The following is a 23,330-nucleotide window of genomic DNA, read 5'->3' on the forward strand; positions in this document are numbered from 1 at the left end:
ACATACCCCAGTTATTAATACCGTGTATTACCCCCTTTAACATCAATGACAGCTTGAAGTCATTTGTGGTATTTGTGGATGAGGCTCTTTATCTTCTCAGATGGTAAAGCTGCCCATTCCTCTTGGCAAAAAGCCTCCAGTTCCTGTAAATTCTTGGGCTGTCTTGCATGAACTGCACATTTGAGATCTCCCCAGAGTGGCTCAATGATATTGAGGTCAGGAGACTGAGATGGCCACCAGAACCCTCACTTTATTCTGCTGTAGCCAATGACAGGTTGACTTTGCCTTGTGTTTTGGATCATTGTCATGTTGGGATGTCCAAGTACGGCCCATGCGCAGCTTCCTGGCTGATGAATGCAAATGTTCCTCCAGTATTTTTTGATAACATACTACATTCATCCTGCCATCAATTTTGACCAAATTTCCTGTGCCTTTGTAGCTCACACATCCCCAAAACATCAGTGATCCACCTCCATGTTTCACAGTAGGAATGGTGTACCTTTCATCACAGGTCTTGTTGACTCTTCTCCAAATGTAGCGTTTATGGTTGTGGCCAAAAAGCTCATTTTTAGTCTTATCACTCCAAATGACTGTGCCAGAAGGTTTGAGGCTTGTCTCTGTGCTGTTTGGCGTATTGTAAGCAAGACACTTTGTAGCATTTGTGTAGTAATGGCTTTCTTCTGGCAACTCGACCATGCAGCCCATCTTTCTTCAAGTGCCTCCTTATTGTGCATCACCACATGTTTTCAGAGAGTCCTGTATTTCACCTGAAGTGGGTTTTTCTTTGCATCAGGAACAATTTTCCTGGCAGTTGTGGCTGAAACTGTAGTTGGTCTACCTGACCGTGGTTTGGTTTCACCAGAACCCCTAATTTTCCATTTCTTGATTAGAGTTTGGACACTGCTGATTGGCATTCTCAATTCCTTAGATATCTTGTTATATCCCTTTCCAGTTTTATACAGTTAAACTACCTTTTCCCACAGATCCTTTGACAATTCTTTTGCTTTTCCCATGATTTAGAATCCAGAAACCTTAGTGCAGCACTGGATGAAAGATGCAAGGATCTGTCAAGAGTCCAGAAACTCATTGACCTTTTATACACACTCACTAATTACAAGCAAACAGCTCACAGGTGAAGATGGTTACCTTTAATAGCCATTCAAACCCCTTTGTGTCAACTTGTGTGCATGTTATCAGGCCAAAATCACCAGGGTATCTAAACTTTTGATCAGGGTCATTTGAGTAGTTTCTGTTGTGATTATTATTTAAAAAGAGTAAACACAGTTGATTGATAATAAATGGCTTCAGCCTAACACTAACCATGAATGAAAGAAAAGTTTTCATGTTATCATTCATATTCTCTGAAAAATGGCCAAGAAATCATAAATTCTGCCAGAGTATGTAAACTTATGAGCACAACTGTATCCGTTATACTGTATGTAGAAATATGTCAAGGCAAAGTCCACCAAATGCTGGACATTTTAATATATTTTGGCAAAACAATACAGATTATTAGTGAGGTAACTGTATCCTAATATGCTCACACCACTGCCACAGCCCTTACTGATGCATGCTGATTTCCCTAAAAGAAATTGAAAATCTTTAGTCTGGGGAGAAATTCTGCCATGTCCAGTTTTAAAATAACAATATTTATAATATGACTTAGCAAACTCTGCTGGAACCCTATAGTTTGGCACAATGCAACATATGATATTCCTGAAAATTCTACATTTACAATGCTTGATCCATCCTTATGACATATAAGGGAGTACTGTGACTAGTGCGCTGATGGCACCATTAACTGCTTGCCTCCCGCCGGCTGTCATATGACAGCCAGGCGGCGCAGCTCTTGTTCTGGGTGGGCGTCATATGACGTCCGTCCATTTAAACAGGGCATGCGTGCGATCGTGTGTGCGCAGCCCTGTACCTTCGGTGGCGGCGTGTCACGGAGACATCGCTCACCACCGAGGGGGTGAACAGCCATTGGGCATGGCTGTTTACCACGTGATCACAGATGGTGCCGCCCCACTTTGCACGGCGCATGCGCGCTGCGCATGTACGTTTGTGGCGGCATGTTCCCGGGAACACTGCTTGTCACCGACGCTGGTAAACAGCCATTGGCCGGAGGCTGTTTACCATGTGATCGGTTGTGATCCTTTCACAAGCCATCACTAAATGTAAATATAGAGCGGTAACGAGATGTTACCGGGTTCTCCTCCTCACACACCAATCGTGTGTGTGAAGGAGATTGCGGTAACATCTTGTTACCGCTTACAGTGTACACCAACACACACTGATTGCCCCCCCAATAAAGAGGACCTGTCACCACCCATCAAAGTACCTGTCACCACCCATCAAAGTACCTGTCACAGTTCATCTGAGTACCTGTCACAGTTCATCCGAGTACCTGTCACAGTCCATCTGAGTACCCGAGTACCTGTCACAGTTCATCTGAATACCCGAGTACCTGTCACAGTTCATCTGAGTACCCGAGTACCTGAGTACCTGTCACAGTCCATATGAGTGCCAGAGTACATGAGTACCTGTCACAGTCCATCTGAGTACCTGTCACAGTCCATCTAAGTACCCGAGTACCTGTCACAGTTCATCTGAGTACCCGAGTACCTGTCACAGTCCATCATATGAGTACCGAGTACCTGAGTACCTGTCACCACCCTTCAGAGTACCCAAATACCAGTCCCCGAGTACCTATCTGTAGCTCATCAGAGTACTCGAGTACCTCTCACCATGCCATCAGAGTACCCGAGTACCTGTCACCAGGCCATCAGAATACCCGAGTACCTGTCACCAAGCCATCAGTGTACCCGAGTACCTGTCACCAGGCCATCAGAGTACCCGAGTACCTGCCACCAGGCCATCAGAGTACCCAATTACCTCTCACCAGGCCATCAGAGTACCCGAGTACCTGTCTGTAGCTCATCAAGTTACCCAGGCACCTATCTGCAGCCCATCAGAGTACCCGAGTGCCTATCTGCAGCCCATGCCTCATAGAATATATGTTGGGGTGTTTGCTTTCCAAAATTGGGTCATTTTGTGGGTAATTCCACTGTCCTGGTGCTCAAGAACCTTCAAAAGTGTGATAGGTAGGAATGAAATGAGATGTGTAATTTATGCTCCTAGAACGTCTGAAGGTACTACTTCAATGTTGGGCCTCTGTATGTGGCCAGGCTGTGTAAAAGTCTTACACATGTGGTATCGCCATACTCGAGAAGAATAGCAAAATGTATTTTGGGGTGTCATTTTTGCTATATACATGCTATGTGTTAGAAATATCATTAATAATAATAATAATTTGCATTAAAAAAAATGCGTTTTCATTTTTTTTACACATTTTCCAAAAACTTCTGGAAAAAAATGAACCGTTCAAAAGACTCACTATGCCTCATAGATTATACGTTGGGATGTTTGCTTTCCAAAATGGGGTCATTTTGTGGGCAATTCCATTGTCCTGGTGCTCCAGGGCCTTCAAAAGTGTAATAGGTGGTTGAGAAATGAGATGTGTAATTTATGTTCGTAGAACGCCTGAAGGTGTTACTTCAATGTTGGGCCTTTGTATGTGGTCTGGCTGTGTAAAAGTCTCACACATGTGGTATCGCTATACTCGGGAAGAGTAGCAGAATGTATTTTGGGGTGTAATTTGTTGTATGCATATGCTGTGTGTGAGAAATAACCTGATAATATGACAATTTTGTAAAAAAAAAAAAAAAAAAATCTTCTTTTTGCAAAGAATTGTGGGAAAAAATGCAACTTAAAAAAACCTCACCATGCTACTTACTTAATACCTTGGAATGTCTGCTTTCTAAAAAGGGGTCATTTGGGGGGTAATTGTACTTTCCTGACTTATGCAGGCCATACACAGTTGAATTTTGAACGAATTTTCTTTTCAAAATCAGAAAGTTTGTTTTTTTGTGATCCGATGATGCCACCATTGATTTTCGAAATTCGGCCGACCAAGCCTTCAATATCACCGCATGTAGCTACAGAAAACAATTTTTGTGGCCGGGAATCTTCTTTTCTCTCCGTAAATTTTCTTTTCTTATTACATTTGTCGCACGATTCTCCCATCATTGATTAGAAAATCGTTAGTTTTTTTTTAAATTTCCAACATGTCCGATTCCTCAAATTTGATTGCCGCACGAAAATCGGCCATTGTTGCAGCCCACTAATGGTGCGAGATTCGTACGAAAATTCTTTCATACGATTTTCGAAAGAAAATTCTTACGAAATTCAAACCGTGTATGGCCGGCATTAGTTAGTGTCTCAAGAAATGAGATACACCTGATGTACTGAAGGCCTGATCAGATGTGATCAATTTTCAGTGATTGGCACCATAGTTTGTAGACTCTATAACTTTCACAAAGACCAAATAATATACACTAATTTGGGTTATTTTTACCAAAGCTATGTAGCAGTATAAATTTTGGCCAAAATTTATGAAGAAAAATTACTAATTTGCAAAATTTTATGAGAGAAACAAAGAAAAAGGCATTTTTTTCACAAAATTTATGGTCTTTTTTTATTTATAGCACAAAAAAGAAAAAAACCAGTAGTGATTAAATACCACCAAAAGAAAGCTCTATTTGTGTGAAAAAAAGGATGCGAATTTCATATTGGTACAGTGATGCATGACTGAGTAATTGTCATTCAAAGTGTGAGAGCACTGAAAGCTGAAAATTGGTCTGGGCAGGAAGGGGGTGTAAGTGCCCTGTATTGAGGTGGTTAAGCTTACCTCAGAATTATAACTTTCAAATTTTAACCTTTAGCCTTACACATTGATACCACTACTGGAAACCTTGGCAGTCACATTGCTTACATGAAAAAGCCTTACTGACTTCCCTACAGTAAATACATTGGTGGTCTCTCTTCCAACACTGTAATAATGTATGTAGGCCTACATACTGTACAAGAACTGTGTCTGAACAGGCAACTTGGCAGCATGATGTCTATCTAAGACTAAGATTGTTGGCTTTTTTAAAGCTTCTGTAGATGGTATACTAACACTACTGTATTTTCTATGCATTTTGTCAATCAGTTTGTTTACTCTTGAAATTGTAATCATCCATCTAATATTCTCCCCATGTACCTGACCATGTTAACAAAATATTTTTAGCCTCCATATTTCTGAAAGGAAACCCATCCTAAAAATACATTATATAGGCTGCCATTGCCAACCTTTGAAAATACTTTCGTAGCTGTTCCCTGTCACTAAGCTGGAACAAGCATGCAGGATTTTACTTTTTCCTAACAATTTTGGCTGCCTGCTAAATCTGTGCCAGTGACCCGGAAAGTATTAAGGCTAAAGTCAGCTAGGGGACTAGTATTTGCAGAAGGAGGTCAACAATGGCTTCCTCCTTGTTTCTCTTAAGGTTCCTTGATGTTTAAAATGCTCAGTATGCTGCTTTCCGCACAGAATTTGCAAATACAACTTGTCATTGTAAATATTGCTGACATTTCGCTGTAGACCTGTCTTGGGGAGTAAGATATAAGCCTGAACTTAAAGCTTTCACTATGTAAGCTAGAGCTGACAGTCATCTTGTCAGATAAATCAATACAAGAAATGGCCAAGGCCATGATTAATGTGAACATTTAAATGTCCTCTATCTTTCAATAAAATATAACATTCAGTTGAAGTCATAAGATATGCCAGGCAGTCACAAGTATTATTTTGTTCCAGTAATTGAAACCTCCATATATGAAGGCTGTAGATAAAATTCCCTGTTCATTACTCATTTTAGCAATAGATCTCCCATCGTTAAGTGCCTGTGAATTTTACAGGTTTAATCGAGCAATGTGTTGCATACAGTCACTAAACACATCTTAACATACTTTGTACAGAACCACAAACATTATGCTGCCCTTGGCACTTCTGAAATATAGCTCCTATTTTCCATAAATTCTTCTACTTGTGTTTTCCAATTATTTTACTAATTAATATTGCTAGAACATGCTATTCGGGGGAGTATGTCCCAATTTCAGTTGTAAAGATGAAAAAACAAGAGGAACCAGAGATGGTTTAAAGTGTCACTAAAGCCACTTCATAAAAAAAATTATCAATAAATGCTTTATTACATGCTATTCATAGTCACTCAGTCATTATGAGATTTGTTTTCTGTATTCTACAAAAAACCTGGTTGATACTGCTGCTCTCTATCTCCATTTTCTGTTTATGTCCCCAATTCAGCTAGGGATTTTGCAGCTGTGTTGGCAACTCTGCACATGCTCAGTTTTCAGTGAGTTCCTATGCTGAGCATTTTCTCCCAATCACATCTGACCAGCCCATGTAACTATAGAGCCACACATGTGAGTGTATACAGAGAGTAGATAACAGCACACTCCATCCCTTCTCCTCCATACCCACTAACCAGCTAAACACAATAGGGGTGGGCTATTGCATGTAGATTGATGAATACTTCACTTCCCTCTTATTCTAAGACACAGGCTGGAGGGGTGTGACACAGCCTGTGACTGGCAGAAATCTGCCCACACCATGGTTTTCCCAAAAAATAATATAACTTTAATTTCAAATATATATTTGTATGACAATTTAATCACTTAAAGACCAGAAAGATTTACCCCCTTAATGACCAGGCTATAATAAATATCCCCAAAAATGTTTTTAAAAAACAAATTTCTTCATCAGTTTAGGCCAAAATGTATTCTACATATTTTTGGTAAAAAAGTCTTTTGATACATTTTTGGGACCATTGACATCTATACAGCGATCGGAGCTATAAAAATGCATATATTACTATAAATGTCACTGTCAGGGAAGGGGTTAACACTAGGGGGCGATCAAGGGGTTAAATGTGTTCCCTCGTGAGTGTTTCTTACTGTGGGGGGATGGAACTGACTGGGGGAGGAGGCATATCGCTGTTTTTAATTACTACAAACAGCAGATAGGTCTCTTCTTCCCTGTCAGAACAGAGATTTGTGTGTTTACACACACAAATCCCCATTCTGGCTCTCGTGCCCACGATCGTGGGTAGCCAGCAGCGACCACGCCCAACGGCCACACGCATCAGATCCCCCCGCCGTGCAGCGCGCTATGGCTCTTAAAGGGGAAGACGTACCCATACGGCGATTTGCGGGAACGTGCCACTTTGCTGACGTATATCGGCGTGAGCTCGTCGACAAGTGGTTAAAACAGTTTATTGATATTATTTATTTATTTTTACTGTGTATTCAAAAGGCTGTTTTTTTTGAACATGTGACCAGCAGCAGAGGACTAGAAGCTCCTCCTGCTTATGTTTCCCTGCAGACAGGCTGGGAAAGATCTGGGTCCTATGACAGTTGTATATCAATTTAAAAAAAAGGTACTTAGATTTCTTTTCTAAATTATTGAAATAATTACAGTGCTATCATCCACATACAGAAATAGAAGGGACAATGTAAATTAAACAGTGTGTGTTTAGTATCACTTTGATTTTTGACTAAACTTTAGTACATCTTCCTACTCTTCAAAACAACCCTTACACCCCCTTTTCTTACAGTTCTCTTCCTAAATTTAATCACAAATATATCTGCTGCCCTGGGCACTGGATCACAAGTTTAAATATGGTAATAACAGTCTTGACATTGAGGAGAACTCAACCAAAGCAAATTTGACATGTGTATTAGTAAATGTTTTTACAGTCCTTCACTTCTGTCTTTGTCACAGCATTCTAATGTCTAGAAATGCATTATATTCCTGCTCTGTTTTACAATCCCATTATGCAGTGGAAAATGGTTATTTAATAATACAATGCATATGATATAACGCGTTGGTTAAAATAAGCATATGATATATGATATATGAAATAAGGATAAGATATAAAATAATACATGGCTGTGCTTTCATTTTTGCTGATATAATTTGATATACCACAACTGGCACAGCCAATAATGCATTAACTGATGGCTTAACTCCTCTACAAAGTACTGCAGTGTAGAAATCAAAGAGAAGAAGCAGATTTATTTTTTTGGCTAGTCATACACATTACATGTCCTTGATAATTACAAAAATATTTAGTGCTAAAAGCTTGTTTCTAGTTTCAGCGCTCACATATACATGCATTCTTTTTCCAGCAAGTATAGTATATGGCACAGATGTCCTAAGGTTCCCACTGTAATTTTTGGCACTCCACGCCCACTCCATGTTTCCTATGAACCTGTCAAAATTACGGGTCTCCTTTAATAAACATTTTACTGTACTTAGTAATTTGGTAAAATTTAAATCTTTTTCAGTCTCTGGTTTTATATGAAGATCTACTAATTTTAAGCAAGCCTAGTCCTTTTTATATCATTAAAGCTAATTATCTGTGCTGCATAAAAATCTATCTATTGCCAAATGTGGCTATAGGCAAAATCTATGTATCTATAGCCAAAACTTTTTTCATTAGTTATCTGGTGACAGTTATTAAAATTTTGGATTTTTCATCCCTTTATGTCTTAATGACAGTAGACACCAGGAAACATAGTGAGTGTCATAAACAGGAACACAATCCTAGCAGAAATTGTAACCGTTCACGACTGTACAAAAATGATAAAACAAAAATGCATGATAAATTCTGTGGTGTTATGCAAACCCATATTTACTTATAAAGATATTCTTTTATATAATCTCTATCTATTGGAACAGTTTTTGCACTGCCCTTCTACGGTTCCTACTAGCCATTTTTACTACGTGCCCATTCCATGCTCTGAGATGACCAGGGGCATCTTTACTATTTGGATTTAGCGTCACCAGATCTTGGTCATATGTATGGTCTCCTGAGGATGCCAGTAAATGGCCAAACGCGTAGACACTGGCTCCCAATTGTTTTCTGCAGTCTGGCCTAAATACAGTTATTATACTATCTGTACATTGAATATAATTTTCTATATGGAAACGTATGGGTCTAGCAGAATGAGTGCCTTTCTTAGGGATCCTCCTACATGCAGTATACTGCACTGAAAGGTTTTTATGGAACTACTGAATTTGTACATTTTTGTAAATGAAAAAAATTATGTATGTATTTTAAACTAACCAAGTATTCACTTCTTTGGGGTTAAGAATGGCACCTTGAAAATCCAGTTTTTTCTTATTTTCGTTCTTCTCATATGTCTATGGATGTGGTGCCACATCAGTAAATTGGTCAGTAAATTCCATGTTTTTCTAAGCCCGCATAACCTTCTTGACTGCTTCCAAAGGCAAAGGCCAACACCTGCCTTTTGTTAAATAGGGCCCTAGTAGGATGCAGAACTACTGTAAGTCTGTCCAATCCTATGTATTTGTGCCACTGTTCTATATTCTTGAGCAGTCTGTCCAGCAATCAAGAGAAGAGTAGTATTTTGAGGTCTCTATTAGGGACCTAGAATGATAAATTCAAACACATATAGTAAAAAGGAAGGACTAGTATAGTCATTCTGTGTTTGCACATGAGAATATACAGTAGGTTCCCTTAAACTTACATCTCACTACATGCTTTCATGTGGTTATCAGTTTTTCATTTTTAGCTCCACCATCAAGATTTAAGGTCTCCTATTTATAGGTAGGGTTAAGTGTACTTTCTTGACAGGAGTAAAGTATATTTATAATGTGTTCAGAAAATAAGCCATCTCTGGGTGTTAGGGGTAAAACATGAAAACTCCCCTAAGCCTCAATAAATGACACTTCAGCAACATACACTTCTTCAGGCACAAGAGATTATGTCATAAATACTAAAAATCGACATCATTTTGATCTCTTTAATAACACTTGAACAAGTAGGTGCACGTTTGCCATCTTGTCTCACTGAGGTGTTATGGCAAGAGTGTGCATGTTTTTTGTATGATGTTGCAACGGAGTTAACTGAGGACAAGCTGGTAAGATTATATTTCAGTAATATAAATGTTTTTTTTTTTTTTTAGATCTGCCAACTTTTGTAGTACAGTTACTGAATGAAGAGCTGACTACATACTTGACATTTGTAAAATGGGTTTTAACCTAGTCAGCTTTTTTTAACACTGATCTGTTTCCAACTTAAAATATTTGAACTTAGCTTCCATAAATTGTTCAGAAAAAATGACTTCCTATTATGGATAGGTGATTAAAATTTTAAACACTGTCTTTAGCTGAGGATTGAAGGATACTTAAATATGAATATTACAGTATATGATTTTGTAGACCGATGATATGTGTTAAATTGATGGATTAGTATGTTATTTTCAGCTAGTGTAGGAACAACATATTAATCTTTTGACCCTTATAATGAACTATTTTTGTCATTTTAGCCAAAAAACTGTGTCTTCTGTCCAATTCCTTTACATATGTCTAGACTGGCCATTAAAGTAAATGTTAAGGGGTAGTTACATGAAATGAAGGTGGGGAGAAATGGTGTTTGGCAACCCATATACTCCAATCCTATTCGGAACCTTCCAGAACCAATGTGCCCTGTCTTATCCCCACCTTTAGGCACACACCCTTAGGCTTCTTTCACACTGAGGCGCTTTACAGGCGTTTTAGCACTAAAAATAGCGCCTGCAAAGCGCCAGTAAAGCGCCTCTCCTGTCACGCCAGTGTGAAAGCCCGAGTGCTTTCACACTGGAGTGGTGTGCTTGCAGGATGTTAAAAAAAAGTCCTGCAAGCAGTATCTTTGGGGTGCTTTAGGAGCAGTGTATACACCACTCCTAAAGTGCCCCTGCCCATTGAAATCAATGGGCAGCACCTCTGAAGCACCTGTAATGTGCTGTGGCAGCCGCGCTTGCGGGCACTATTAACACTACATCGGCCACTAGCGGGGGTTAAAAGCACCCAGCTAGCGACCAAAGAGTGCAGCTAAAACGTCAGTATAGCGCCGCTAAAAATAGCGACGCTTTACTGCTGACACCCCCCAACCCAGTGTGAAAGTGCCCTTAGTGTTCCCCTTCTCTTTTCAAATGGGCTTTCTATAGTGTCTTTCTCTGTCTTTCTCTTCCTTTGTATCCCACGCCTGTCCCCTAATGATCTCTCCCTACATTTCACCATTCCATGATCTTATTTGCTTTCTGTCAATGCAAGGGAATGCAAAGGACTGAACAAGTATGATTGAGGTTATACAGTTGTGTTCTATTGAATAGAAACTTTGTTACCAATGTGCTTACACTGTTTTACATGTAAGCACGTGTTGTATAACCACCATGACTGTGCTTTCCAAACTGTTTATACCACTAACATAACATCTTTTTCATACTTCCATGAAAGAACACAGGTATGTTAATTAGACATCAGTTGTAATTTTCGAGAACTTGTTTTATAAAGGAGACAGTAATGAAGAGCAAAGTGTATAGCATGCATTTCCTTTCTTATGATAGCAAACATAGCCCCTCCACAGCTGCACACATTCCCAAAAGCACTCAAGCTGGTCCTTCTGCAAAGCAGATATTGTTCATTATTACTTATATTTATACATCTCTAATTTAGAAAAAATGGAAAGTCTAACAAGGGAACCGTGTAGAGTAAAGCCGCCTTTTGCTTACATGGTCCTCCGGGGCTCAGCACCTATTTCTGTATCTTTTTCAACATGCTGTGAAATACAATTATGATATAAACATTGACAGATTTATACAATAGTGGCAAGAATGATACAACATGCTAAGCATAAGCCTTTGTACATATGTGCCAAAAGTGTGTGTTGGTGTGTGTGTGTACGCATATCTGTGTGTAATGGTTAATCATAGTATCTTCTGTTTTAGCTTGTCATGAAACCTGCTCAGAGTGTAACGGGGCTTCAGAAAATGACTGTATAATATGCAAGGACCCACTGCAGGTGAAACATCAGGGACGTTGTGTAGCCAGCTGCGGCCTAGGATTCTTTGAACAGAATGGAACTTGTGAAGGTAATTCTGCTCCTGTTATCAGTTACCTTATATGACCTCAGTAAGGAGACATGGGTATATGTGTGCAATAGCTGATTGCATCTCCCAAGAATAAATAACACCATTAGTAGAGCATGTTGCAACATACTGAAGTTGAAGGAGAGTCCCAGGAAAAAAAAAAATATGTTGATTTTTTTTTGGTTGACGTTAATAGAAAAAATTTCACTTAGTGTATAAACATTTTCCTAGCTACGGTTGGGCTCTGGAAGATGATTTTTATCCTTGTGGGAGGATAGTATTTGATGAACAATTTATGGTAACTGCACAAAGCAAAATGGGTCATTTTTATAGTCCATTATTATACAATATCACCATTGATGCATATTTTATTAACATAATAGTTTACATTTTATTACTTAGTGATTTTCATTCACCATATTATAAGCATTTTTAGCTAGACATGTATCATTTTTATAGATGAAAATGGACTATTGTTTCAGTGACGTGTCTCTTCACATAACCACTACTCTCAAAAGGCTAATGGGCCTGTACCCCACATAAAGTCGTATGCTAAACATGAAAACTGTATATGTATAATTAATATAGATGTAGGTACGACAGCAACGGAACAACTATATTAAAGTAATTTGAGCTATGGTTGAAATTTGCAATCAAGGCTAATCAACACTATTGCAGCCTACTAATGTTTTTACCTAATGCTTACTGCATGATTTGTGTAAATGTAACATGCCTAGCAGATCTGGAAAGCTTTTTTTTTATGCAAATCCTTGTACAAGGTATATAATTTTCACTTATCTCAGGCCTAAGTGGTGTGCAACAAACAAGATGCCGCTGATAGTCTTTAAACCAAACTTCAGGCAGATATAATAGACACAAACAAATACACCTGTGTATTAGCTGATAAAGCATTAAATGTATATTTACAAACAACAAATGTAAATCCTGCCAAATATGGATTGAAATTTGACCGGTTCAGTGGGTACTTTCCGAGATTCGACCCATCTATGGGCAGGCTAATTGTATCCAAGCTGATCTATCGACTGACTTGGATACAACAAGCCTGTCTGACTTTTTTCTCCATGTGATTATTGCCAATGTCTATAGCTGCTAGCATTGTATTCTGCTGGCCGAGAAGGCTTCCCACTCCCCCCTGCTGGCAGAACACACTAGGGCTTTGGAAGGCATTTCTCCATCAACACTGAACGTGTTGATGGAGAAATTTAGCGATTTTCTTTCTTTCACCCGGTGTAAAAGGAAAGAAAATTAAATCATCTATGGGCTGCTTTAGTATCTACATTTCCCGTGGTATCAGCCCCTATATAATAACTTTCAGACTGGGATAGGGATAGACATTATTGGGAGCTAATTTCAGGTGTGGCGCATGCAAATGTACTGATAAGGAACAACTAATGCCGCGTACACACGGTCGGATTTTCAGACGGGAAATGTTCGATGGGAGCTTGTTGTCGGAAATTCTGACCGTGTGAAGGCTCCATCGGACATTTTCTGTCTGAATTTCTGACAAACAAAATTTGAGATCTGGATCTCAAATTTTCCGACAACAAAATCTGTTGTCGTAAATTCTGATCGCGCGTACACAATCCCGACGCACAAAGTTCCACGCATGCTCGGAATCAAGCAGAAGAGCCGCACCGGCTATTGAGCTTCATTTTTCTCGGCTCGTCGTACGTGTTGTACGTCACCGCGTTCTTGATGTTCGGAATTTCCGACAAGATTTGTGTGACCGTGTGTATGCAAGACAAGTTTGAGCCAACATCCGTCAGAAAAAAAAACATGGATTTTGTTGTCAGAATGTGCGATCGCTGCATGAATACCAGTTTCTGAATATGTATTTCATCTGTGTATTTCAATGTTTTCATGGAGTTTAGCTTTTTGACTATTTCCTCCAAGACCTTCTTCTCTTTATTTTAAAGAGTGCCAAGTAAAAGTTGTCAGCAATACAACAGTTGCCATTATATGGAGGGAAAAAGTAGAATGTTAATAAATCGCTTATAAAGTTGGCTCCTGATTCTGGATAGTTTTCCTTCAGAACATGTAGTTTTGTACTGACATTATATGTATACAACAAAGTTTTGAAGCATAAAACTTTCACAATTTTTGTGGCTTTTTTGCAATCATTATGTTTTGATCAATAACTCAGTTATCACCGCACTGAACATTTTTTGTCGACTGCAAAAATCACATAATTTCTGGCTTGCACAATACTCTCCTGCGCCAGATATCAACAATAACAGCATGCTAACAGATTGCTTTTAGATAAGGATATCAATTTAACAAAAAAATAAATATTGTTACCATAGGTTTCCTATTGTGTCAGTGTTTCTCCAGTATCAGCAGAGTTAAAAATGCTAAAAGGGCTTAAAAAAAAAATGCATTTCGCACAAATTCATATTTTGTCCAAACCTACAATCAGATTAAATTAGTTATGCGAGCTAGAATAAAAGAGCCTGCGATGCAGGGATTGCTTCCATTAACTTTAAAAATCCATTTCTCACTCTTTTGGGTCCGTTAACCTTAAAAAGTAATGTATATGTACGCTAAGGTAGCGGTGGTGTTACTGTTAAATATAGGTGATATTTAATCACACATGAACATTGCACTCTCTATTGCCAAAGCACTTTCAACAGATGAAGCAATTACTGTACTAAAGTGCTTGTTTGAGTATTTTGCTCACAGAAAATGTTTTGTATTTATTCTTTCTGCCTTTGAAAGTGAAAGAATAAATGCCTGATATATTGCTTTGCGCTACACTTAGCAGTGTAGTGGCCCCAGTAGACAAGTTGCAATTCCTTTTTTTACTGATAACTCTTTAAAGTGGAACTCTACTCTCCTAATCAACATTAACTAGTTTTAATCCTTATGCTGCTAGCATTAGTAAATATGAAAGTAAATCATATTTACTTGTTTTAGATTTTTTTTTGGATATTTCTTCAGTTACTTCTTGGTTTCCAGGCCTAGGCAAATTATGTCATACATCCCAGGAGTCTTCAGAAGGGGAGGAAGTTTTTTTTTAGCAGAGCACACCCTCCCACCTGAATGCCTGAGCTAAGGGCAGATGAATTTCAGGAAGTAAATGCTACATGAATCATCTGCCCCCTTACTCAAGATGGCCACAGCCAGAAATACTAGGGGGGTGTTTTCAAAGTGATTTCTCAGCAGAATTAAGCATGAAGACATGAATGGATGAATGAGTTTGTTTTGAATAATAAAAATTAATCAAATAGCATTTGTGGTGCTTAGATGCAGTGTAGTTCCACTTTAACTGCCTGGACACACTTAGCCATATCTCTTTATTACACCTAGACATGTAACATAGGTGCCAGAACACCATACGAGTCCTAATTTGAAAGAGCAAACCACACTGCGGTATGTTTGTAGTCAAGGCTCATCTTCTTCCCTTAGGTATCATTTTTTATCCCAAACTAGACACTAGGGGTGCAGTGCACCTAGTGTAACAATTGGTAGTGATTGGTTGCTGAAATGAAAAAACTGCAATGCTGAGCTGTGTTGATAACAGGGACACGGTTGTGGCAGTTGCTGAAATGAGAAGCAAAGGTAGTTAGTGTAATAAAAACTGAATAAACATCTGCCTGTAGATTAGATGCACTGTCTTTTGATTGTGTATTTGTTTTGAATAAATACTAAATGACATAGATCTCAGTAGTCAGTTTATCTTTGTAATGGAGATTGGGTAGACATCCTATAATAACTTTTCTACTTATTTTTATGGTATAATGAAGGTAAGTGTACAATATGTTGTATGTATGTACTGTATGTTTGGAAAATACTTACAATGAAAATTTTTAAGGAATGTGAGGCTTCAGAGGGTTGATATTCTAAAAGAAAATTGGCTGTTCACTTTGCAAGAGAATGTTCCCTTAGCTTTGTAAATGAGGTGAAGTTCTTCTGACTTCCGTCGTGTGCAAACAAAAGTCCTGTTTTTCTTTTTCTTATCCTTGCACATGATTGGGTGTTCTTCGTAAAGGTCAATTTTCACTACAATCACTAAGCTATGGAATTTTTCCCTTAAAAAGTAAAAAATTCCCTTGCAAAGTAAGCAGCTTATTTATTAGTAAATTAAACCCTTGGGATATTTTTGTAGAAATTATACTAAACATTCATGTGTGACTACGTTGTTTAAAGAAACCTCAAGTTAACTTGCTAGTGAGGAGCGATAATAGACTGGGAGCATTTTGTCTTCTTTATGGCTATTATTTGGCTCAGTAAGCATTCAGCTCAAGACTGAAAAGATCCAGAAAACTGACACAGCCACTTGCAGTAAAGGAGGCAGCATGTGCTGGTTGATTGCTTGATACTGTGGTGTAGTCCATCAGTTGAGTGAATGAACCATGCTGCCAAACAATAATGCTTCATGGAAGCACTTAATTTCCTGCTCTATGGGCAGAGCTGACAAGAGAAACTCTCCTGAATTTACAGAGGCAGCAAGTGCATTCATGGAGAGGTTTTGTGGTTCTGTTATTGATGTTTTTAGCTCTTAGGCTTACTTTAAAAATTGGAAACATGAGAAAAGTGAGAATCTAAAGTGACAAAAAGGTGGCTAAAAGCTAAATTAAATTAGATTATAAGCCAATTTAAAAGTGCTATTTCAATTATTGGTGACATTGGATGAGCATAATCTCTTGTTATCTTCTTAGGCCTTGTTCACACAGGTGAACTATAGCATATGCCTATGTGAAGGCTGTGATTACCTGTATGGGGATACACAGGTGTTCTGTGCATCCCCTTGCAGGCATTGTCATTCATGTCAATTGAATGAATTGGCTGCATGGACACAGCTGCTGCTACTAATTTGACATCTACAATATGTCAAAAAAGTGAGTTCACGCCTCACATTTTTGTAAATATTTTATTATATATTTTCATGTTACAACACTGAAGAAATGACACTTTGCTACAATGTAAAGTAGTGAGTGTACAGCTTGTATAACAGTGTAAATTTGCTGTCTCTTCAACACATATCCCTTAATGTTAATGTCTAAACCTCTGGCAACAAAAGTGAGTACACCCCTGAGTGAAAATGTCCAAATTGGGCCCAATTAGCCACTTTCCCTCCCCGGTGTCATGTGACTCGTTAGTGTTACAAGGTCTCAGGTGTGAATGGGGAGCAGGTGCGTTAAATTTGGCGTTATCGCTCTCACTCTCTCTCATACTGGTCACTGGAAGTTCAACATGGCCCCTCATGGCAAAGAACTCTCTGAGGATCTGAGAAAAAGAATTGTTGCTCTACATAAAGATAGCCTAGGCTATACGAAGATTGTCAAGACCCTGAAACTGAGCTACAGCACAGTGGCCAAGACCATACAGTGGTTTAACAGGACAGGTTCCACTCAAAACAGGCCTTGCCATGGTTGACCAAAGAAGATGAGTGCACGTGCTCAGTGTCATATCCAGAAGTTGTCTTTGGGAAATAGTTGTATGAGTGCTGCCAGCATTGCTGCAGGGGATGAAGGGGTAGGGGGTCAGCCTGTCAGTGCTCAGACCATACGCCACACACTGCATCAAGTTGCTCTGCATGGCTGTGATCCCAAAAGGAAGCCTCTTCTAAAGATGATGTACAAGAAAGCCCGCAAACAGTTCACTGAGGACAAGCAGATTAAGGACATGGATTACTGGAACCATGTCCTGTGGTTTGATGAGACCAAGATAAACTTATTTGGTTCAGATGATGTCAAGCATGTGTGGCGGCAACCAGGTGAGTAGTACAAAAACAAGTGTGTCTTGCCTACAGTCAAGCATGGTGGTGTGAGGGTCATGGTCTGGGGCTGCATGAGTGCTGCCGGCACTGGGGAGCTACAGTTCATTGTGGGAACCATGAATGCCAACACGTACTGTGACATATTGAAGCAGAGCATGATCCCCTCCCTTCGTAGAGCAGGGCAGTATTCCAACATAACGACCCCAGACACACCTCCAAGATGACCACTGCCTTGCTAAAGAAGCTGAGGGTAAAGGTGATGGGCTGACCAAGCATGTTTCCAGACCTAAACCCTATTGAGCATCTGTGGGGCAAACCTCAAACAGAAGGTGGAGGAGCGCAAGGTCTCTAACATCCACCAGCTCTGGGATGTCATCATGGAGGAGTGGAAGAGGACTTAGGTGGCAACCTGTGAAGCTCTGGTGAACTCCATGCCAAGAGAGTTAAGGCAAGGCTGGAAAATAATGGTGGCCACACAAAATATTGAAACTTTGGGCCCAATTTCGACATTTTCACTTAGGGGTGTACTCACTTTTGTTGCCAGCTGTTTAGACATTAATGGCTGTGTTGAGTTATTTTGAGGAGACAGCAAATTTACACTGTTATACAAGCTGTACACTCACTACTTTACATTGTAGCAAAGTGTAATTTCTTCAGTGTTGTCACATGAAAAGATATAATAAAATATTTACAAAAATGTGAGAGGTGTACTCACTTTTGTGAGATACTGTATGTGGGTGCACAGCCTCAAATGCCGACAGTGTGCAGAACACCTATGCATCCCTGTGTGGGTGAACATGTGTGTCTGCTGTAGTATGCTCATGTGTGAACGAGGCCTTATATCTCTTTCAGAGCTAAGTGCTGAGATAACATTAAATAAGGCTTATTCACACAGGTGATGGTCGTGTTTACCCGCACAGGCAAGCACAGGTGTTCCGTGCATCTGTTTCGGTGTGTTTTTCTTGCATTTTGCTGTGTTCCAGATGCATTCCAAAAAAAAAAGCAGCATGTTTGACTTTTATTGACTGCACTGGATTGCACTGCACTGGTGTGAACATTGGAATACATGGAGAACACTATGCATGTGTTCTTGATGCAAAAGAGAACCAGCTCTAAATGTAAAATCCAGAAAAATACCTATTTGTAATCGCTCTGGTGGCTGTGCAGACCAGGCAACTAATACCCAAGATATGATAACCAGGAAGTTTAAGAAAACACAAGGTTGCCTAACTCTCCAGCATATACCAAAGACTGAAATATTGGTTTTGGGATGACTGACTGTGTAACTCACAGAAAAACAGTAAGGAAACCTAATAACTAAACTGACCTGTATATCTGCTTAGTAGCGACATGAGAAGCAGAGGCAGATGTGTTACTTGTCAATTCAGCTCTGAGAAGGATTCTGACAAGTGCTTGTTACACCAATGGGTGTAGAAACATTTTGGTATACTGTCTATAAAAGACAAGGAGGGAAAAATGTGTTGGTGTTTTGATCACATTAACACTCATGGTCAGTTAGTTATATTGTCCTAACCTATTACTATGTACTAACAGCAAGAAAATGTCACTAATACCTGCTGCACTGGCTCTGTAACTAAGACTCTATATGCAACTGTGCACATGTATCAATCTGCATTTTTTTCAGTTTTTTTTTCTGTACTAAAAAAAAGGTTGATGCACAGTTTTAACTGTGTTTTATAGATACTGGACTGGTTTCTAGGAAAGGTTTTCTACACTATGTAGTGTAAGCACAAGTACAAATACTTATTCATGCATTTGCATTTATTCCTATACACTATGTAAAGCATTTTGGCGTACTGGAAGAAAAAAAAAACAAATACCTGTGTTCTTTAAAAACACGCTGCAACATAAAACACATATATGAACATAGCAGGAGGCTAAAATGGATGCATCTCCTGTTTTTAATGCAATAGGTACCCTCATAATAAAAAACACCAAACATTGAATATGGCAAAAAATTGGCCGCGGCACCTTTATTGGTTTAAACACATATATATTTATTACTCTTTTATTAACAAACAATAACATCATTGATCAACCAATATTAGTTTATTATCTGCTCAGTTATCAGAACTTGAGCAGCCATCCACAATATAATATCAATAACCAGTCCCCCCTGACTTCCAGGGTAACCCAACCACATAAAAGTGCTCACGACAAGGGCGGGTGGGAGGGGGCTCCTGTCTTCTTAGCTGGTTTACCGGAAGAGGGTTAATTCCCTTGCGTAACCCCCTTATATAGCCTCATTAACATTCCAGAACCTTCCCAGAGTTCCTGTTGGATCCTGCCAGCAATCTGCTTCCCTTAGCCTTAAAGGGGCAGTATCCTTCCCCTATGCCCCACATCCTATTTAACTTCACTAACTAACTAAACCAGGGATGGCCACACTCTCACACAAGTGGGCCCATATTGTGCCCCCTTTTCATGAGACTGTAGGCCACACCACCCAAATACAATCTAACCCCATTAAACCATCATAATAAAAAACAGCAAACATTGAATATGACAAAAAATTGGCCGCAGCACCTTTATTGGTTTAAACACATATATATATTTATTACTCTTTTATTAACAAGCAATAACATCATTGATCAACCAATATTAGTTTATTATCTGCTCAGTTATCAGAACTCACAATATGATATCAATAACCAGCCCCCACCAGCCGGACTTGAGTATCAAGCCCGGCCCACCCCAACCGTCGCGGCCATCTCAATGTCATGCTGCAAGCCTAAATTAAAAATATCAAGACCCACATCTGAAAGGTGAACACCATCCTGCCTGTACAAGCCTGGAATGCCACCTTCAAGACCTATGTGTCGATAAGACAAACCTCCGATCAAGGGCATGAACTTCTCTATTGCCCTATTGACCCTCTTTCTCATCTTCTCCATAGCCTTCCTCTGACAAGAGGACAACCAAGAGAGACGAGGAACCACTTCTGAAAATACTATAGTAGTACCTTCAGAAGACATATGAAAACGATGGAGGTCTCGCTTGATCATGGCCAGCAAGTCCAGTGTTCTATCATTCCCTAAATCATTTCCTCCTAAGTGTACCAACAAAATAGAAGGAGGGGGCCAAACTTGGTACAATCTGGATAAGTGAAAAAACAGTTGATACCACTGGAGGCCTCTTATTCCTTTCCAAAATAACTTAAACTGCTCAGGCTGCAAGGACAAATTAGCTGAGTAACAGCAGTGCTCCGCTCTCTTACGTGCTCAGTATATAAACGAGTGTCCTATGATCCATACCGTTTGCTGCATACCTAGGGATTTAAATGAACAAGTTAGGTCTGACATATAATTTGAAACATTTCGACTTCCACCTCCCCATCTCCTTAATGGCCGTTTCCGATAACCCCTTTCGGCTGCCTCTGATGCTGCGCCTATCCTAAAGGAGTGGGAGGAGAATCTAAAATTCCATAAACCCAAATGATTTAAGCATTTCCGGAGCACTGAATCAAATTGATACTTAGTAAGGGGCTCTAAATTAGCATGAATAAAGAATTGCCCCCCAACTGGAGGCCTAGCTCCCAGGAATCGCTGAACCAAAGCCACTGGGCAAACTAGCCCATTCTCTTGAGCCTGTAGTTTGACCAAACAGCCTCTGCCGGCCTGATCCATTTTTGAACGCTGCAGCCAAATATGTACTCAAAATTGGTCAGTTACCACCTGTTCATACAAAATGCCCGACAATTCCTTCTTATTTGCAGGTACCAATTTCGAAATACGGAAAGCACCAAAAAAAGCAAAGGAAAAGGCTGTATTGAAAAGCAAGGCTTCGTACTCTGAGAAGCAAACTAGCTTAGTTGCTCCACAAAGACCCCCAAGTAATTCCACAGATATCGGTCTTCTACTATCAGGGATTAACGATCTTCTCTTATATCCCTTTAGAGCCTGCCTAACCGAGAAATAACCAGAACAAGGCTGCAACCCCCGTAACTTAAAGAAAAAAGAAATGCCAGAAAGAGTTTTCATCACATAATGACTAGAAAACTGCTGCTGCATTAAAGACGATAAGAAAGCCAAAATCGTGGCCTCAGAAGAGATATTACAACTATAACCTTCACTCTCAGCAAATGACACCCAACTTCTCCAGGCTGCCATGTAACTATACCACGTTTTTGGGGCGACTGAACCCTTAATTGCATCCCCCACCATCAGATTACTTCCCACAGATGTTCCGGGCATGGAATGCCAACCTCGTCCGCCTCTGGTAACAAACGCCGAAAACGGTCCATCTGAAACCGGGATAACGAGTCGGCAATATTATTCAAAATCCCAGGTGTATATTTAGCCTTAAGCCAAATATTAAATTGCAGACATAACAAAACAATCTGTCTTAACACCTTGATAACCCATAACGAGCTAGACAACAGGCAATTTACAGCGTACAACACACCTTTGTTATCCGTTTGCACCAGAATTCTTCTGTTCGCAAACTGGGGCCCCCAGATAACTAAAGCCACCAAGATAGGGAATAGCTCCAACAAAACTACATTTTTTGTGGCCTGATTCTGTACCCATGATTCTGGCCATGGTGCACAGCACCAATGTGACTGCCAGACCGCGCCAAAGCCTTTTGAACCCGCCTCATCGATGAAAAAATAAAAATCTGGCGCACAAATAAATTCAGACTGGAGAAGGGACCTCCCATTATAACAGACAAGAAACTTGTCCCAAACCAAAAGGTCCTCCTTAAGAGAACTGGTGATTCTGATATGGGCAAAAGGCGATTTTTTACCAGCGATAGACAAATATAGCCGCCGAGAAAAAATTCTGCCAACCGGCATAATCCGACATGCAAAAGCCAGGGAACCTAAAAGAGCCTGCATCTCTTTCACCCGAATTTTCTTTTTTCCTAATACCATAGACAGCAACAACTTCAACTCAGTTAGCTTTGCGTCTGGCAGACGAAACTCCATGGCACAAGTGTCTATTTGAATCCCTAAAAATTCTAAAGACGTAGCAGGCAAACACGCCAGTGGGACACCAAAATACTGAGACATGGCCATAAAGTTATTCAACAAGTCAAGGCAGAGCGAATAATCAGGGGGACCTATAAACAAAAAATCATCCAGATAGTGGATCACACTATCTGAACCAGTTTGGAAACAAGGCACCGACTGTAAAAAGGTGTCAAACGCCTCAAAACATGAACAGGACAAAGAACATCCCATAGGGAGACATTTGTCACAAAAGAAAAATCCATCAAAATAAAAACCTAGCGAATTAAAAGCTGCTGGGGAAATAGACAGTAACCGAAAAGCCGACTTTACATCGGCTTTGGCTAACAATGCCCCCTCACCACATGATCGGATCTTACTTAGTGCATCTTCAAAAGTTGCATAGGAAACCGAGCACAACTCCCCGTCTATCTCATCATTTAACGAACTACCCTTTGGGAAGGACAAATGATGGATGATACAGAACTCATTCAGCTCCCGTTTTGGGACCACACCCAAAGGGGAGATCCGAAAATTCTTGAAAGGCGGATACGCAAATGGTCCCTCAATCCTACCTTCCGCCAACTCCTTTAACAACTTATCTCTAACAACTTGAGGAAATAACTCCACAGATTTTAAATTACCCACCACCTTACACCCCTCTCCTGAGAAGGAAGGTAATGGGAAACCATTTGCAAAACCTTCAAGTAGAAAACACACCTTCTCCCTGTCTGGGTAATTGCCCAGCCAAGGGCGCATTCTTTCCAGCCTCACAGGCGTGCAGGCTCT

At 39.8% G+C, this 23,330-nt stretch overlaps 1 protein-coding gene across 1 annotated transcript in view; it reads left to right on the forward strand.

The window, feature by feature from the left end:
- FRAS1 (Fraser extracellular matrix complex subunit 1) overlaps positions 1–23,330 on the forward strand; it is an 830,295-nt gene that overhangs the window by 351,820 nt on the left and 455,145 nt on the right. The window contains exon 15 of the mRNA XM_073597432.1: positions 11,692–11,835. Within this exon, the coding sequence (XP_073453533.1) occupies positions 11,692–11,835 (144 nt within the window). The remainder of the gene's footprint in view (positions 1–11,691; positions 11,836–23,330) is intronic.

Source organism: Aquarana catesbeiana, linkage group LG01 (assembly GCF_042186555.1).
Source record: "Aquarana catesbeiana isolate 2022-GZ linkage group LG01, ASM4218655v1, whole genome shotgun sequence".
Lineage (NCBI taxonomy): Eukaryota > Metazoa > Chordata > Amphibia > Anura > Ranidae > Aquarana > Aquarana catesbeiana.